We start from the raw sequence: 20,438 nt of genomic DNA, 5'->3' as shown, positions 1-20,438 counted from the left end.
CCGACCTATCACCATCACCCCCCACATTCATCTACCTACCGTATTCCCAGCTACCTTCTCCCCAGCCCCAGCCCCCTCCCATGTATCTCTCAGCCCCCTTGGGCCACCTCCACATTTCTGATGAAGTGCTTATACTCAAAACATCAATTCTCCTGCTCCTTGGATGCTGCCTGACTGGCTGTGCTTTTCCAGCGTCACACTTTTTAACTCTGATCTCCAGCATCTGTAGTCCTCACTTTCTCCCTAATCATGTCCTTTAGGAAAGGAAACTACCATGCTTACCTGGTCTGACCTACGTATGACTCCAGACCCTCAGCAATGTGGCTGACTCTCAACTGCCCCTCTGGACAATTTGGGATGGGCAATAAATACAGGCCTAGTCAGCGATGCCCTCATCCCATGAATGATCAAAAAAAAAATAAGTAGAGGTGCCACAAACACATCAATCATGGTCTTATTAAAAGGCTGAGCAGGTTCAAGGCAAGGTTGCCGATTTCTCAATTTATTATGTTCTAGGAATCTTTTTATTCAGTGAATGGTAATTAATAGAACCCACTAGCCATGAGGGTGAGGCAAGTGATTTCAAGAGGTATTTGGGCAGGCATTTTAGGGGAAATAGACTTGCAGGATGGTGGCTCAGTGGTTAGCACTGCTACCTCACAGTGCCAGGGACCCAGGTTCAATTCCAGCCTCTGTCTGTGTCGAGTTTGGACATTCTCCCCGTGTCTGTGTGGATTCCCTCAGGATGCTCCAGTTTGCTCCCACAGTATAAAGATGTGCAGGTTCGGTGAATTGGCCATGCTAAATTGCCTAAGTGCTCAGGGATGTGTAGGTTAGGTGCATTAGTCAGGGGTAAATGTAGACTAATAGGGTAGTGGAATGGCTCTGGATGGGATACTCTTCAGAGGGTCAGTGTGGACTTGTCGGGCCAAATGGCCTGTTTCCATACTGTAGGGATTCTATGGTGAGGACCATGGGGAATGGAAGTAAGTGGATTACTCTTCCAGAGAATTGGCATGGATTGGCTTCTTTCTGTATCACAATGATTTTACAACTCTGTGAAAATGCTGTGCCAAGCAGCAGCTAAAATATGAAACTAAAACAGAACTGACTGGCAAAACACAGCAGGTTTGGGAACTTCTGTGGAAGAAAGCAGAGTTAACTCTTTGACTCTGGTGACTCTTCATTGGAACACCATACTCTTCTTTCTCCCCACAAAAGTTGCCAGGCTGTGTTTTACCAGCGATTTCTCTTTTTGGTTCAGATCTCCAGCATCCAAAGTTCTTTGTTTATTGCAGATAAAATATCCCAGATAAGAGTCAAATCCTTTAGGAGAGAGACAGAGAAGATTTGAAATTTGGGAGGACAAACTGCAATATGCACATATGATTTTATGACTTGAAAAACAAGCTTCTGTTTTTAATTCTTCACTTCGGGAATCCCAGGAATCAGTTTAGCTCAGTTGGCTGGATCGTTGGTTTTATGAGCAGTGTGACACCAACAGCAAGGGTTCAAATCCTGTCACCAGTTTGAGGTTACTATGAAGAACTCTCCTTCTCAATCTCTTCCCTTCCTTGAGGTCTGGTGGACCTCAGGTTAAGTCACCAGCAGTTGCTTCTCTCAAATGAGAGAGCTGCCCCAAGTTCTGATCAGACTGTGGTAACACCACTTGACTCCCAAGCTCTAATTGTGTCTGCATATCCATGTTCTGTTCTAGATAAGAACTTCAATGTTCAGTTAGAGAATGAAAGGAGAATTCTCACAGCTGGAGACACGATGGAAATAAGGTGTATCATTGAAGCTCAAAATATACAGGATCGATATTTCTCAGTGTTGTGGATTTTTAATGGCACACAGATTGCCAACATTGGTCGAAATGCTGTAGCGACAGTCAATGGTGAATATGCAAACAGAGATCGTCTGGGATACGTAAGGTTCACGAAGGAGACAGATACAACACACCTGCTGAAAATCTACCATGTTCAATTGACGGACAGTGGCAAATATCATTGCAGGGCCACTGAGCATGAGAAAACGGTGACGAGAGAATTCATTACCAGAGATACTAACAAATCTCCAAAAGTTTTGATCCATGTCCAGTCAATCAGTAAGTAACTATCTGAATAAACTTTTCATTTCTATATGAATTAATGACATGAAATGTATTGGTAGCTTGGGATAACTGTAGAACAATCCTCTGTGTGCGCTTTCAGGCAGACAAAGAAGCTAATTTGATAAAGCAGTGCCTCCAGTTACTGTGTTTTTTTGTCAAAAGTAGTTTTTCTCTGTAACTGATGTTGTCTTGTGTTTTAAATTCAACGAATCTAATCAGTTAAGTTTTAGTTCCTGTACTATCAAGGTTGCCCTAGGCTGTGTGGAAATATTGTTGCTCAGTTACACAGCTCTTATCAGTGTAGTATGAAAGCGAGAAAAAAACTTTCCCATGGCTTTGAAAGGTTCTGCTTGTTTCTATTAGTTCTTCATAAAGGAATCTGAGTTTGATGTGGCCCAGTTATTTGAAAAATAAATGTAGTATTGCCATTTTAGGAGTCATGAAAAACAGCATCACAGGGTGAAAGTTTCATCCACTTTTTCTGCTGTTGTGCAGAAGCATTAGCATAAAAACATGGGTTTAAAGGAACTTTTTGATTTTGAGTGACATTAGTTTTTGTTCATCAAGAAGCAACTGCAGTGACGACCTAGTGTGTCAGATCCCTGCCTGCAGCTTGTGATGTCAGTTCCATTGTTCATACAGATCCAAACAAAAGCTGACCAGAATGACTGACTGAAAATCACAAGCCAGTGTCAGCATTGAGAGCATTTCCTTTGATGTTTTTGCCTTTCATCTTTCCCCTAAAAATGATGGAAGCTATATTTCCACAGAAACAGCAATACATTATGGTATTAATGTCAGATTTAAACATTTTTTTCACATGAAAGTATATGAGTCTGCTGTGAAGAAATGAAAACGATCATTAATGTATTTCACACTGACATACATTTATTGGAAGTGCTCTGACTTCAGGTCTTCAGGGTTTCAAAAAGAATTGATGGACGATAAAGACAATAATGTTAAAGCAATGCACGGAAAGACTTGTTCATCATGATGGGTGAACAAAGAAAGCTCCTGCCCTACTCTCCATCTGATTTCTACCTGTCCCTGTTCAGTCACTGACCATTTGAGATCCATTTTCCATATTTATCATTTGCATTCCTGTTGCAGTTCAAATCAAAACCAAAATCTGATGAAGTCCAACTGCTATAATTAAAATAATTAACTTCATAAATATGTCATTTTTAATTCAGAGACAACTCTATAGCAACTGCATTTGTGATTATTATTACTTTTAATTGATGTGCCGTTATTGTATGCTGTCCACAATTTCTAACTTTCTCATGAGTTAATCCATACAATAAAATAAAATTTGGTATGCACATGTTACAGTAACATTGCTCATAATAGCTTCCAGGCTTCTAGTCTCTCTGTGATTAGATGTATAAATTGAAACTGAAATGTCCCTATGAAGTAGCAAGCCTAATCAAAATAGTTCACTCAACCATAATGTAAATATATTCTTTGCAACAGTTGTTATTCATGGCCAACATAGAAGTTAGCTTCCATCGATAACTCCGCAGTTTCCATGAATTGAAGCTTGATGTTATCCAGAAAATAAGCTGGGTGGTATTGCCATGTTGCAAACAATTAACTTTTCTATTACTGGTATGCACATTTGAAATAAATTGGCCTTGTATTATGTGATCTCTCCAAAGATGAAATGACTATGCTGTGTACTCAGGCTAAAAATTTAAAACAGTCTTTGCTGTAATAAGGTTACACTAAAGCACGATTGAATTACACTCTTTGAAAAATGGTATTACTACTCTCAAAACAGCAAACTCTTTTGTGTTTTTATTTGCTTAAATACAAAGAGTAGCACACACTGACTGCTCCGTAAAGGCAGTGGCTGCAGCAAATCTAACAGAAGATTGAAAGAATGTATGTCACTTCTGTCCTAGATTTAGGCAGCTTTAGGCTAATTAGAGCAAAACAAAAATAAAAGTAGATGGTTTAGATATTTTGTTGATTTAACAGTAGCTATTCTTTAATCAGGAACTGCTTATTCTGATACAATGTGAGCAACATCTAGAGAAACAACTTATATAGCACTTTTAGTGCAATGACGTGTCCATGGATGCTTCACAGGAGCATTGTAAAACACAGCATGACACTGATTCACATAAGGAGGTCAAAAGTTTGATCAAAGAGCAAATTTTTAAGGACTGTCTTAATAAAGGCATGTGAGACAGCAAGAAGGAGAGCTGCAAGGAAGGAATTCCAGAGCTTGGGTCATCGGCAGCAGAAGGCCTCCAGTGGTAGAGAAATTATCATTAGAAATGCCCAACAAGTCAGAATTAGATCAGCGCAGTTATGTCAGAGGGTTGTGGGGTTGAAGTAGATAAAGATGGGCAAGACTGCAGAGAGATTTGAAAAATAATGGGTATTTTAAAGTCAAGACCTCACAAGGCCAGGGACCAATATAAGCACGAGAGCACAAGAGTGATAGGAGAACCGAACTTGCTGTCAGTTAAAACACAGCAACTGAGTTTTGGAGAGCAAAATATGAGATACCAGTCACAACCACCAAAGATACATTAGAATAGCTGAGTTCGCAAGTAACGATGACAAGAATGAGGACTCCCAACAGCAGTGAAGCTGAGACAGGGGCAAAGTCAGCTGGCATTGCCAGTGGAAAACACAGTCTTAGTGATGGAACAGACATTAGATTGGAAGTTCACGTCTGGACCAAATATGGCACCAAAGTTGCTTAAAAGATTAGTTTACCCTCACATTGTTGTCTGAGAGAAGGATGGAATGGATAACTAGGAATAGAATTGGGAGCAAGTAAGTTTTCAAACTATAGACCATGTTCTTGAAGGTTCAGCATGAAAGAAAATGATAGTGTTTCTTCCAATATTGACAATATTATGTATATTACCATTTGTTTCTGACCCATTGATCTAGTCCAAATCCTAGTCCATTTACAGACAAAGGCAAAAACAACTAATAGAGTAACCTTTTTTCCCTTTCTCTGCCACACTTGTGTGTTAATCCTCAACTGTTTACCCTGGATTTATGACAGTAATATAACTGGATTATTGCCAGCGTTAAGATAACATTGATCAAAGCATCTCTCTATTACTAGTTCTGACTGTTGCAAAGCAATGTTACCTTGAAAACAAAACATAAGTTATTTGTAAAATATTTATTGAATGGTATTGTGACAAATTCTCATAAAACAGATTCTTGTGGTCTGAAACAACATAGATCCTCAAATCTTGTATAATTGTCTTTCTACAAAACTACTAATTGAACTAATAATATTTTATTTCCTGCAGAAAGTAGCCTGAGTATAACAGTTACCAGTAATACCACTAAGATTTTGGAGGGTAACTCACTCCAGTTCACTTGTGATGTTCAATCAGCAATCAGGAACCACAGTCGCCTTTCTGTCACCTGGCAGTTAATCAACAAACAGAAACAGGTTACTGATATCATCAGCTTGGATCAGGATGGTACTCAGATTATTGGCACACTCTACCATAAGCGTGATGCTAATGGAGAACTCAGGCTGACCAAACAGCGACCAGATTCTTTCATCTTGCAGCTACATAATTCAGTGATATTGGATGATGGACAGTATGTTTGTACAGTCACTGAATGGATCATGAATGCGAGTGGGGATTGGCAGCAGATAGGAAAGCAATCTGCTCATATTGTAGCTGTGATAACACCTCTTGGTAAGTACTCACATCAAGACAAAACTCAAGGGCTGAAAATTTTCTGTGCACTATTCTAATCACTGTCTGATTATCTAAAAGGAGCAGTGTTATACGGATTAGAATAGCACTGGTTATGTTGTTGGAGTGGAAGTATTGATGGAGCAATGTATGACAGTTATAATGTGAAAATCTCAACTTTGGAATTACACCTGTGTGCAGAAGATAATGATAGTTTGATATTTTCAACATGAGGATGTTGGATTGGATCCATCACAATTGACATAAGGAAGAATGTTCTGAAATCCTGTGTCTCCAATTGATTGAAACGTTAGTTGTGGTGATAATTAGTAGTAAGGAGAAGAGTGCTAGTGCACCCAATGCAGTTTATGGTGAGCTGGGATACTCGTAGTGTCTTTTACAATGCGTTCCTGGTATGCGGATTGCCTCTCCCATGCTAGTTAGCTGTTTCATGACTGGCTAGTAATTATCCTCCACAGAGTTGGTGGGTGGGAGGTAGAGGTGGCTGCTTGTCAGTGGGACAGAGAGTAGCTAGGATGTTTTTCATGAGTTGTTAAGATGATATGCCTGGCATGGAAGATTGTAACCAAGTCCAAAAAATTGTTTTAAGGCTTGACAATCTGAAAGCTTACTTGGCTGTGTTGAGATATACCTATGGTCAATTAGGAGGGAATCTCAAAGGGCCCTGAATCACATGGAGTCTGGTGAGATTTGTGGCAGAATCAGATGGGAAAGCCAAAGAGGAGTATCTCAATGTCAGAAGCAATTCGTTGTACTTCTTTGCAGTGCCAAGTGGCCAGGCAAGTTTCTCACTAGATAGCACTGAATTGCTACTCATGTGGGATTGTAGTTTGTCAAAAGCTTTTTAGTGGCACAAATCACCTCATTAATATTCAGCTCTTTACCTTACCATATGTGCTGAACGAAACAGACATCAAGCATTCTCGACATGGGAGTTAGAGCAAGTACCCAGCAACTTCACCTTACCGCTGGCTGTCAGGAGCCTTCATGTTGCTCAGGACAGTGCAGTATCTTGGGGTATGATCCATGACCATCAGCCACATGTAGCCCTCATGGAGCAGAGTGAGAAACTAGGTGAAGCTGAGGATCCGGGGAGTTAACTGGCAACTGGACAGATCCTGGTGCTGACAATGTCCACTGCAAGTTGTGTTCCCTGCCATTAGTTGCTGTTCTTCTTATACTAACTGCAGGGACAATGCTGAGGTTGGCAAAGCCAGTGTCATTTAATGGCAAAACATGGGTTCCACAGTTGTTGAGCCAGGACATTGAAGGTGCAAAATCATGAAACATGCATTTGCAAATTCCTGCTACATTTCATTTGCAATCATTTCTTCAATCATTTGCAATGCATGCAGAGTAAATATGCTTATATATCAAATGCTGGTCAGAGGCAGATTACATTATGCCATTGTTGCTTGCATAGTGATTGTTGCCATCCCAGTGATGCAGAAGTTAGTGGCAATGATGTAAAAGGAGAACAATGCTGGGCAAAGCATCCTATCACTTGTGAAACTTCGAAGGGTGCTGTGGGATGAAGGGGACATCACTGCGTCATATATTGTGTAAGTATTATGAAGGACTGCACCAAATTCAGTGATAACTTTCATGGCTGTATATGCTGTAAGCAGGGTCATGATGGAGGAGATGATAGACCTTCTGAAGATGAGTTCCATTGCTTGAACCAGTATGGGGGAGCCCTCCATTATAGTCCAGACTGAGGGTGACAAACCATCCTTGCTTGCTATGCTCTGCACACTGATGAAGATGATGAAGCTGTGATGTGTGCTGATGAGCTGGGCAAATAGAGCAGTCTTACAAGGAGCAGGATGAGAACATTGATCTGTAGGAAGCTATCCTTCTGCATGGCACTGCCTTAGCTGGGTGCAGCAGATAAACATGGAGTGTGAAATAGTCATTGGTCATAATGTCAGCGTTTGTTTGGCAATATTGGGGCAAACTGCAGTCTCTACTAGTTTTGTTTGTGTTCACTTTTGCTGGTTGTTAATCAACCTTATGTTCGGAATTCCCAATTTGCTTGTCTATATTTGAAGTCCAATGCTGGACATTGATAAAATATAGATAGTGGGCATGAGGGACAACATAGCACTGTCTTAGAGAAATCAGATGGATAAAGTGTGTGACCTGGTGGATAAACAGTGACGAGAGTCAGAGAATGGAGTTATGCCTGTGAGGAAATCTCAGCCATTCCAGCTGTGTGTCAAGAGCAGCATGACGTTGTGGCTGCTGTGCCATTTCATTGCCTTGAGGGAGTGCCAATGCTAGCTCAGGCACACAGTGGTCTTTTGAAGATGGCGTTAGTGCTAGGGATGTTGGTCTTTCAAGGGCTATCTGGTGAGTGTTGATTGTTCTGGGAATGATACACATTAAGATGGGGATAGAATCAGACATGAGAGAGTTTGGTAAGATATGATGAGAAATTTCACGAGGCCTCATGTGTGACTCCTTCAAAAAAAACTCAGTGCTTTTTACACAGAGCCAAAATTGTAAGATTCAATCCACAATAGTCACTGGCTATATAAATACTGTGGAGATTAGTTAGCAAGGTTAGATCATATGGAATACAGGGAGAACTAGCCATTTAAATACAAAATTGGTGTGAAAGTAGGAGAACAGGAGGTGGTGTGGAAAGTTGCTCTTCAGACTGGAGGTCTGTGACCAATGGTATGTCGCAAGGATCGGTGCTGGGTCCAATGCTTTAGGGGTGTGAATATACGAGGAATGGATAGTAAGTTTGCAGATAAAACCAAAATTGATGGTGTAGTGGAGAACCAAGAAGGTTACCTCAGTGTACAAGGGACCTTGATCAGATGGGCAAAGGGGCCAAGGAGTGGCAGATGAAGTTTAATTTAGATAAATGTGAAGTGCTGCATTTTGGAAAGGCAAATCAGGTCAGGACTTATACACTTAATGATAAGGTCCTGGGGAGTGTTGCTGAACAAAGAGACCTTGGAGTGCAGGTTCATAATTGAAAGTGGGGTTTGCAAGTAAACAGGTGGTGACAAACTTGTTTGGCTTGCTTGCGTTTATTGGTCAGTGCATTGAGCATAGGTGTTGAAAGGGCATGTTGCAACTGTACAGCACATTGGATAGGCCACTTCCGGAATACTGCATTCAATTTTGGTCTCCCAGCTATAGGAAAGATATTAAGAAAATGGAAAAGGGTTCAGAAAGGATTTACAAGGATGTTGCCACGGTTGGAGGGTTTGAGCTGTAAGGAGAGGCTGAATAGGCTGATACAATTGCAGCATTTAGAAGGCATTTGGATGGGTATATGAATAGGAAGGTTTTTGAGGGATATGGACCAAATGCTGACAAATGGGACTAGATTAATTTGGGACATCTAGTCAACCTGCACATTTTGGACCAAAGGGTCAGTTTCTGTGCAGTACATCTCTGTGATTGATACCCATGAAAGTGGGTGTCTTGAGAAAGGAGAGGGTGGAAAGGGAAAATACCTTTCTATCACATGAAATGTTTGGAAGTTGGTAGTGATACTTTTTTTTTGTTTGATTACTCCACAGAAACAGGTTTCAGTGTTACAGCAATAACACGAACACCATCAGTGATTTATGATAACGCATTTCAGCTTCAGTGCTTCATCAGACCAACCTATCCTTCTCGAGTATCAGTTTCTGTCACGTGGAAATTCCAGCCTGCTGGATCAAGCAACAGCTATGACATTATCACATTTGCCCGTGACACATCCATTTCATGGGGAGAGAAGGCGACAAATTTTACAAATAAAATAATGATAACAAAGGCAGTGTCCAACACTATCCGTTTGGTGGTCAATAAAGCCAGTGACTTAGAGGCTGGGAAATACCAGTGCATTGCTGAACTGTGGCATCAAAACCAGATGGACCAATGGGTGAGGAAAATCAGCAAATCTTCCAATATTCTGGAGGTCAAGGTTAAACCCCCTGGTAAGTGCAATGCTCTCTCACTCAATACTAGTAAATAAAGTTGTCAGCCCAAACAGCCGCTTATTTGTCTTTGTTCAATACATCAATATGTCTGTCTACCTGTAGGCTCGCCTTTCAATCGCTCAGTTTTTAACTCTTTTTGGTTTAGAACAACTACTCAAGTTCCTAAGTAATTTGTTTAATGTCAGAATAATAAACTACAACATACTTTGTTTACAATTATATTTAGTTAGCTAATAGGAAAGCAAATACTTTTTCTTAAATTTTGAGGAACTAATCTCTCTGGGATGACTAAGAAACATGATGCTGTATCTCCTTACTTTCAAGAAATTCAATTGTTTGGACTTGTTCTTTTTCACATACATGATTACTAAAGTGATTTCACCAAACTTCCAAGATTATGAAGGAGCTTGATAAGTGGACACTGAAAGATAGTTTATTTTGGCTGGAAAATATAGACCATGGGGACATGGTCTCTGGATAAGGACTTAATCACAAAGGACTTTGGAGAAATTTCTTCATGTGAAGGATTATGAGTAAGAGTTCTTTCCTCCAGACAGGGTGCGCAGATGACAAAAAAGTAGATGGGAGGGCAAGTGACATGGAAAACAAAGAGTCTGCAAATGGAAGGCAAATGCTCTGTCAGCCTTTATTTAAAAGGGAATGATGTATAACCATATTGTTATCTTACAGAAACTAAACAAAGCATTAGTTAGACCACACTAGAATACTGTAAATGGTTTTAATCCCTTTACCTAAGGATATGTATACTGGTATTGGAGGCAGTTCAGAGAAGGTTCACTCAGTTGATCCTGGGTACAGAGAGATTTTCTTATGAGAAGAGATTGAGTAGTCTGTACTTATTAGAGTTTAGAAGAATGAAAGGTGACTTTATTAAAGCATATGGCAATTGTAAAGGGTAGATGCAGAGCGTGTGTCTCCATGTGTAGGAGAGTCTAGGAAGAGAGGGCATAATCTCAGAATGAGACATCACCCATTTAACACATAGATAAGGAGTAATTTCTATTCTAAGCGCGGTGAATTTGTGAATTTGGCTGTCGGGACTGAGTCATTAGGTATATTCAAGGTTTTGATAAACTCATTCTTAAGCAATAAGAGGCTCAAAGATTATGGGAAAAAAATAGTAAGAAAGTGGAATTGATGATAATCAAATCAACTATGATCAGTGTTCCCACAATTTTGTTTTGTCTTGTATGGACCTCTGGAGTCCTGAAGGTGACAGCACAAGTGGATAAGATAAAAAAGAAGGTATATGGCATGCTTGCCTTCATCAGTCGAGGCAATGAGTAAAGAAATTGGCAAGTCATGTTGCAGCTGTGTGAGACTTTATTTAGGTCACATTTGGAGTATTGTGTGCAGTTCTGGTCCCCATACAATAGGAAGGATGTTGAGGCTTTGGAGAGGGTGCAAAAGAGGTTTACCAAAATGCTGCCTGAATTGGAGTATATTAAAGAAAAGGAGAGGTTGAACAAACTTGGTTTGTTTTTGCTAGAGCTTCGAAGGCTGAGGGGTGACCTGATAGAAATATATAAAATTATGAGAGGCATGGATAGGGTGAATAGTTGGAGCACTTTTCCCCAGGGTGGAAATGTCAAATACTAGGGGGCTTAGGTTTAAGATGAGAGGGAACAAGCTTAAAGGAGATGTACAAAGAAAGAGGTTTTTAGACAGAGAGGATGTTCGGACTGCACTGCCAGTGGAAGTAGTTGAAGCAGATATGATAGCAAAAGTTAAGAGGCATTTAGACAGGTACGTGAACAGGTAGGTAATAGAGGGAGATGGACCATTTTCAGGCAGATTAGTTTGTAATGGTATCATGGTCAGCACAGACAGGGTGAGCTGAAGGGCCTGTTTCTTCTTGTATTCTATATTCTATGTCATGCAGAGACTGCATAACTTAGAGTGAAAATTAGCTGTGAGCTCATCAAATAGTGGAATAGACTCAATGGGCTGAATGGCCTACTTCTGCTTCTAGATCTTATGGTCTCAGAGAATCAAGGAATATGAAGAGAGAATGAAATTGAATCCCAAGGATGGTCATGATGGTATTTCATGTTGAAACAGACTTGATGGACCATACAGTCTACTCCTGTTCCAATCTTTTTGTGTTCTTATGTATTGTGTTTGGCAATATTAAACATTTTAATTAAAAAATAAAAATACATCTTTTTCCTTTTGCCAAATTCATCCCCTCTTCTCTCTGAAAGGCATTAATTGGTTACTGAAGTAGCTTTGCAGGGGTTGGATTGCCCTTTGGTATCTTGTCCAGGGAGATCACTAGGCATTTGTGAATCTTGATAGTGTTATGACACGGGGTAAACCCTTCTGCTAATTTAAACCAGATACACAGAAAAGCCCACCTCGCCTCATAATCTGTAAAAGTATGAGTGACAAAGAACTACCAAATCCCACTATTTAAAGAAAAATTTAACAATTTGTTATTTAACTCCAAGAAAGAGAGAACATTAAAAACAACTATTTACACTGCAAGCCTCTTTTGTCTGATTGATCTATCTACCTCCCACTCTAACAATATACTGATCCGATAAAATCGCCTGATTAAGTTAACAAAAAAATCAAATTTCAAAACCAGTCAGCTATGTCACTTCTCCTCTGTATCTTCCTCTGTAGATTTTCCTGGGTTGTTTCTTTGGTCTTTCTGTTACACTTCCGAGGGTGTCACTACTGGCAGTCTGTTTGTTGGTGCTCTTTGCCACTCTGGCTAACTGTTCAAAATGCCAGATTTTTATACCCCAAAATATCGGATCATCTCATGGTTTGACATCGTCAAAACAGTAAAATTCAAATGCGACTGGATTTTGTTACCTTGGAGGATAATTTAAACTGAATTTGAATTTGTTGTGTAAAATAGCAACTCCACTCAGCTATTTGTTTCACAGCCAAATGTTACATTTTTAAACTTTTCGGCACACTCTGTGCTTGTTAAGTCCTTGCCAGCTTTCACACTCTCTTAAAGGTACAGTACACACCTACAACTTCATAACAATAGTGAGTGCTGCAGCTTGTTGTATGTGATTCCAACATTGATTCCAAATTAGCCAAACATAGACATGAACACATGGTGTTCCAATATAGTTTGAACTGCAATGGGCAAAAGAACTCAATTTATTTTCATCTCTCTAATCCAGGGATATTTATAAGGATAAACATGCATTTATATGTCATCTTTCGTACCTTCTGCTTTACAGCCAGTGGTGTACCTTTGAATTGAAGCCATTGTTGTAATGTAAGAAATGTATACTACACTCCATGCCACCCAATGCCCTTCTGCCTATTCTCCATGCCTGCCCCAAACCAACTATGCTGACCTGTACCCATTACCCTGACTCTTAATAATAGTCCCTATGCATCCCAAGCTAAGCCTGCACACACTCTCCTTTGCCCTCTCCCCACCATGTCACCTCAACCTATCAACTTCAGGAGCTGGGCTGACAGAAAATTATAAAGCTAATGATGCTGTGACTATTTTGAAAAAAACTTTCAGTGACCTAAGAAAAAACCCAACAAACTCTCTGTTCTGCCATCTCCCACTCTTCCGCCACCTCCCCGCCCCAACCCCATCCATGCTCAGTTACTTGAAAGGCAAGGCATTATGTTGACTGATCAGTATTTGGCAAGCACCACACTTGTTTTCCCATACAGGGACACAGCTTGTTTCAGAGCATTACTTCAATTCCCTGTTGAGACTGTTGCATTTGATGTGGTTTTATTTCATCAGTAAGTGTTATTCAATTTTCCTCCCTCCACAACTGTAAAAGAGAAGCATCTTTAGCAGCTCCAAAGAACGTAAACCTTAATTTTATTTGTTACTCAGACACTCTCTCTCTCCCTTCCATTTTATTATGTAATCATCTCTCTCTTTCCCTTCACTCCCATCTCCATCAACAACTTCAGTCTTGAACGTAGCTGTCCCTTGAGGTCCTGGAGTCAGCTTTGCATCAAAGCTCATTTCCTGCAAGTAGGATTGAATGGAGCCAGTAGCCACTAATGTTCTCACTGTTCTTTTGCAGCAGTAATTAGAGCTACTGTGCATTAGAAGCAATAAATGTTCTTTCTGAGCCATTCCCTAAAATCACTTGGGATGGAAGTTTTTACTTTTACCCCTGAATATTATGAATCATTCATAAGGAATTCTGAAGCCTGCTTCAAAACTTTAACATAGTGTATGTTTATTAACCACTAAATATGATTTATTTCTGATTTAAGGGCATTTTCCTCAAAAACATTCCTAGGCAACAAAAATAATGCACATGTGCAATGTTCCAGAAACATAGTGTGACAAAGAAAGGGATAAGAGACATCACAGAAAGAACTTAAGTGAAATGTATGACTCCACACATTTGTCAAAACTGCATCTATTTCAGACACCGCAGGATCTTCTCAAGCAGTCTGTGGCAGTCACATGAATTCTGAGCTGAAAGTACAGTATCAACCATGTTGCTTTCAGTCCCACACCAGAAACCACTGTTAGATAAGGAGCATGACAACTATTTGATGGTCCCATTACCAAATTAACTCCTGCCATCAATATATCAGGTGTTGGCCTAACTGTGGTTTCAGGAAAGCTAGGTCTATTTCTGGCCTAACTAACAGATCCATAAAGGGGCTGATTTCAGGCTGCTACCAAAATGTGCGCTTCTGAAAAGAAAGTGATAACCTCAAACTGAAGCCAGAAGGAGCAAGACTGACCCTCCCAGGTCTATATCCCACCACAGGTTTCTCTCAGATAACTTCACCCCAATTCCAAATGCTACCTCGATTTGCCACTATTCTCACAACGCAACCACAACCTCAACCCTCTCATCCAACTATTACCTCAACCCTCGCAACCCTCCGACCTGAACGCTACCTTGGCACTTCTTGGCCTGACTACTGCTACAGAACATCCCTCTCCCCATCACAATTATTGTCTAAACCCAGCCCTTCCATTTATTCCACTGCCACCTCTACTTTACCTATCCCACTGCAACATAGGCACTCACCATTGTGACCATTGCCTCAACACTCTCTATTCCAATTCACTATATATTGGTATAAAGCAGGACGTTTTTCTAAAATGGGGGAAAAACATTTAACTTTTTGTCCATTTAGCTATTATCTAAATTTGCTTGAGTTTCTTTACAGGGTAAGAGAGGAATAAACAATACAGTGTGAGTTACGCATTACAAATCCAATAAAACGTGACTTTTTGGAATCTGTGACTTTGAAAACTCTTAATGTGTTTTTTTTAAATCAGATGTCAGGTTAACATTTGTAAAACTGTTACTGAAAGTCCGATCGAAACCTAAATACATTGTTACATATAGAAATTCTCTCTCCAATGTGAATTAGTTTTCTCCAGTTCTAAAGACACTGACTTACTGAGTTACAATCTATAGGGCCTGGTAAGCCTTCGCCTTTTACCTAATGTCCATTATTCATCTCAAAATCTCTCCAGTGAATGCCAATAAACTGTTTTAACATTATGATTCAACATGACCCTGTTTGGAATGGGGAGCAGACCTGTACGTGTACTTTCCCATTGGGATTGTTGGATTATGATCAGGAGAAGGAACTCAAACTGCATTCTTCTTTTCCCAATGCATACTCACTGATGTAATGCTGCAATTGTCACATTTCAATTCGCACAAGGATTGAAATGTTCTTTTTGTTCCATGGCATTACAAGCATTGGATTGGTAGAATATTGTTGCTATGCATTCAGTCTTCCTCGATCACACGCATGACGGATCTGTGGTCAAAACATGACAATCGTAGAATCATTCAGGACAGAAAAAGATCTTTTGTCCCAGGATGCCTATGTCAACTTATTGCCAATTCGTTCTACTGCCATTCTCTTTACTCATTGAATTGCAATAAGAAAGTACATCTTTGACAGAAATTTTCCTTTTTCTGTTCTGACTAGAGAGGCAAGGGAGAAGAAATTGAACTAGAAATCCTTAGTATCTGGATTTTGAGGATTTCCTTATGTCTTTTTAGGGGGCAGTGCTGGATCAGAATCTGCCTTAAGCATAATCCCAGTACTAACATTTGGACTAAGCAGGAGAATCCATTTGCATTAGTCCTACCTCAGTTTGCTGCACATCAGTCTCTGGGGTGTTCAAACTGAAGAATGCCCCAAAAGGTTAGGCTTGCCTGGTGTTCCCCATGGACAGTAATGAATACAGTTTTTCCAAGAGCATGCCAAAGATCCAAGTTGAATTTATGTAGCTGGACCAGGCTCACTAAGGATCTTTAGATCTTTGTGACCTTCTGACTGCTCTCTGTAGCAGGGGCACAGATACAGTTCTCCGGAACTTCAGCAAGTCAGGCAGCATCTGCAGAGGAAACACATGCTGTCTGAACTGAAAGTATTCTTCGAGAAGGATCATCTCACAAGGAACAAATTAAAGAGAAGGTGGAAGAACACAAAATGTGTGAGCACCCAGACACAGGAAAAGAAATGGAATGACTGGTAAGTCGCTCAAGTGGAGCACCAAGAATAAAGTAAGGGACAAACTCAAGATACGGTGAATACCTGCTAAAGGGATGGAAATTAGGCTGATGAAAATAGAAGCATTTAAAACTAGAAAAGCAAGCACGTTGAATTAGTTCAGGAGCTTGATTAATGATGTGGCCAGGGCTCTAATAGATGGACTGTCCACTTCATATATTTATTTTCAAGTAGCAAAAGTGTAAACTGCTCCTTGGACCTTACCTGCTTTTTCTTCTGTAAGGCTGTTGGATCCCTGCAGCCTGTTTTCTATGATTACCTATCCAGCTGGCTAATCCCATCCCGGTCTGCTAGTCTCCTGCCTGCTTCTCACAATTTACATGGGGTTATCACAATGCTAGTTGATCACCTCCTGCATCTCCTTCTGTCAGTCACTCATTCCTCTTCCAATCACACTATGTCCAAGTCTGTTGCCACCACATCTTTCCACCCACTTGTGGGCATCCTAGTTTTCTTCACATCAATCCATCCCCATCATTTATCTCAACTTATTTCCTCTCTTACTCTGCAATAGACCATTATACCACTTCAATCTCTTCCCAGCCACTTGATGGTCCTGCAATCTTCACTGATCTCCTGATGTGCTGGTTCCTGATTTTTGCCCTTTCTTGTTACTCCACACATCCATCTCAGTATCCAATTTTATTAGTTGCTTTTCCTTTTGCCCAAGTTTCAATGTTATGTAATAAGTCTCATAAAATTCTTGTAAATTCTTCCTTTGAGTTTCAGCAACACTTTTCTGTCATATAACAATGACATTCTATGTTTTATATATACATTTTAAAAATTCTTAATTGTACTTTATCACCACAGTTCTAATATCAACTTTCTGCAGGCTGTTCAGTTTCTTTTCCTGCTTGTGTTGTCTTGCCATTCTTTTATTTTGTTTCTCTTTCCCTCACTCTGATCCATTTTACTGCTGTCACGCAAGAAATGCAGCAGCCAATTTGCATAAAACTACCTCTCTCAAGTAGAACTATGATAACAACCAAATCCCCTGAGGGATAAAAGCAACAAAGAGTGCTAAAACTGGCAGGTCAGGCAGTGGAGAGAAAGAGAACTAATTTTTCAGGTTTATGATCCTTCATCAGAATCCTTTAAGAATTTTTTTTGTTCTTCTTTCATGTTTCCAACATCTCTAGTATTTTATTTTTATATTTATGGTCAAAGGATAAGTACTGCTCAGGGCACTGGGAGAAGTCTTCTGTTCTTCTGTGGATAATGCCATAACATCTTGAGAGGATAGACAGCACTTATTTTATTATCTCATCCAAAAGACAGCATCTCTAACCATTTAGAACTCTCTAATACTGCATTGGGGCATTAGCTAGACAAAACGTTTAACTTTCTGGAGCAGACTTGAACCCACATCTTCCTAACTCAGAGATGAGAGTGTTCCTATTGTGTTCATCTGTAATACCTTGTAGCTCTGATGAAGGAACCCACCCTGAAATGTTAACTTGTCTGCTCCCGCCACAGCTACAGCCTGGCTTTCTGAAAGTTACTTGCATTTTCTGTTCTAAATTAAAATAGAATCAGAATTGAATATTTAATTTTTTTTCATAGTTGTACAAATTATTTATAAACTATTAATATTAAATTTTCAATTTCCACACAGATCATCATTCTACCCAAGATCAGATTACTTGACACTTATTAAACATATATCATTTTTCACAGGTGCATTGATTAGAACAATGGACACAATACATACTTTCATTCCTCTCACACTTGGGGAAAGTTCTTCGCAATACAATTCAGTCATGATTCCAATTTACTCTGTTTGTTGATTTTTAATTTTTGATCCCTAAATACTCTACAGAAAGGCACTTAAGCTGAACATCAACACAGTCAGAGTAATGGTTTCAAACAGCAGGAAACGGTCACAAGGTATTGTTTCAACTTTTACAATCTCTTTATATATAAAGATTAATTTAACATCACTTCCAAAAGGGAAGTTATGGTACATTGTTCTGCACTTCTATTGAATAATCATCTGTGTCAATGAGTAGAGTTAAAACTTATTTTGGAAAACTGCTTTCTTTTGTATACATTCCTAATAAATAATAACCAGTTTGCACATAGAAATTGCAGATGACTCAATGACTCAAGTGCAAGGAGCTCATAGACTTCTTTGTTGTTGAATTTGAGCCCAGCCAATCAGCTGTCTGTTATTTCCCTACCTGTCATTTGCCCAATAGACCAAACTTTCTCTAAGGAACCACTTTGTCCTACCCCTGAACTCACATCTCTTTCCAGTTAACTTTCTATCTACCTTCATGATGGGTGTTGAGGTTTAAATACAGGGAAGTCTTGTTACAGTTGTACAGAATGTTTGTGAGGCTGCACCTGGAGTATTGTGTACAGTCCTGCTCCCCGTATTTAAAAAAGGAGATTCTGACATTGGAGGCAGTTCAAAAAAATGTACAAGACTGAGTCCTAGATTGAAGGGGTTGATTTATGAAGAATGGTTTAACATTTTAGGTCTTAATGTATTAGAATTTAGAATAATGAGGGATGACCTTGTTGAAATATACAAGATTCTGAGGTGGTTGACACGGTAGATGTTCTGAGCATGGTTCCACTATTGGGGAATCAGGACATAGATAAAGAATAATAGGACTCTCATTTAAAACTGATGTGGGAAGGAATTTCTGCTCCTCGAGGGTGGTGAACCTTTGAAGTTCTGTACCCCAGGGAGTTGTGGCAGAGAGATCACTGAACATACTTAGTGAGGGGGGCAGATAGATTTTAGAAATGTCAGGGAGTTTAGAGTTATGCTGAGCTGGTATGAAAGTGGAGTTAAAGCCTAATGCAGATCAGCCTTGGATTTTGACAAAAGGTGAGGCAGGTTTGAGGGACTGAATTCCATGTCCTACTCCTATTTCTTTTCTCCCAAGCTTCTTTGACCACAAGGTCTACTTGCTGTTCCCACAACTCTACTCACGTTAAACTTCACTTCCTGTGGATAGCGAAACAGAATTAACATTGAGTCTAATATGACTCAAAATATTAGCTCTGTTTCTCTGTCAGAACTGCTGAGATTCCCTAGCATTTTCTGTTTTTACTTTAGATTTACAGCATCTGCAGTATTTTGGTATTATTAAACTTCCCTTCCTGGTCTTTTCAGTAGCTAATATTGTGAACAGTTCACATTGTTCAAGTACAGTCTCACTATTCTTCAACTCTGCCATCAATACCTATTTCCTTAAATTAAAAGTGCTAGGGCCTCAACCACCTTGCAAACTACCACCCATCTCTTAGAATTCGTGGTCCTTCACCATATTTGTTGTGTCCCAAATAAATTCACACCTTGCCTGAACTGCCATGTTTGAATCCCTCTGATCAGATTTCCTTGCCATGGTACCAAAAGAGCATGGTATCCAATGTCACATAGAAACATAGGAAAGAGGAGCACGAGTAGGTCATTCAGCCCTTTGAGCCAGCTCTGCCATTCAACATTATCATGGATCATCATCCAACTCAGTACTCTATTCTGTCATGATTGTAATGAGGTCAGCCAAGCAGACCTCATAGATTATAAATTCCCTGATTGGGGCTGTTAATCTGGTCCAATCAGGAGGCCCTGGTTGATAGATATAAACAGGAGTGTAAAAAGAAAAAAAAATAAAATGGTGTCTCTACCGCAGTTAGGCAGTAGTGTGGGAAAAAAAAAATAAACAGGAGTGTGGGACATCCTGGTCTCTCGGAGAGCTGGCTCAGGGGGAACTGGATCAGTGTCAAGGACTTTGCACATGTGAAGAAACAGTGACTTAGTGACAGGATTCCAGCCTCTATGGAGTTTTTCACTCTTGCCGCTTTTTCTATGTACTCCTTGTCCTGAGTGCTATATACAACTTCTTCTTGAAAACATTCAACTTATTGGTCTCAACCACTTTCTGTGGGAGAGAATTCACGGTCTCTAACCCCTTGGATGAAGAAATGTTTCCTCGTCTTAGTCCTAAATGGCCCATCCCATTTCCTTCAACTGTGATCTCTAGTTATGGACTCCTTAGTCAAGGCTTCTTGGAATTTTATAAATTTCTATGAGATCACCCCTTTTAAACCCCAGTGAATATAAACCTGACCAACCAAGTCTGTCTTCATGCATCAGTCAGTTTATTGCACTTCCTTCGTAGC

General features: G+C 39.9%; 1 protein-coding gene across 1 annotated transcript in view; it reads left to right on the top strand.

The window, feature by feature from the left end:
• The window catches only part of LOC122555183 (immunoglobulin superfamily member 3-like), a 244,144-nt gene that overhangs the window by 167,801 nt on the left and 55,905 nt on the right, over positions 1-20,438 (top strand). Inside the window, exons 4-6 of the mRNA XM_043700921.2 lie at positions 1,718-2,107; positions 5,398-5,799; positions 9,363-9,764. Of these exons, the coding sequence (XP_043556856.2) occupies positions 1,718-2,107; positions 5,398-5,799; positions 9,363-9,764 (1,194 nt within the window). The remainder of the gene's footprint in view (positions 1-1,717; positions 2,108-5,397; positions 5,800-9,362; positions 9,765-20,438) is intronic.

This window comes from Chiloscyllium plagiosum, unplaced genomic scaffold (genome assembly GCF_037043375.1).
Source record: "Chiloscyllium plagiosum isolate Xiang-an unplaced genomic scaffold, Cpla_swu_hap1 HiC_scaffold_12, whole genome shotgun sequence".
Lineage (NCBI taxonomy): Eukaryota > Metazoa > Chordata > Chondrichthyes > Orectolobiformes > Hemiscylliidae > Chiloscyllium > Chiloscyllium plagiosum.
The sequence above is the reverse complement of the archived record's forward strand: the minus strand, read 5'-3'. Positions and strand labels throughout refer to the sequence as shown.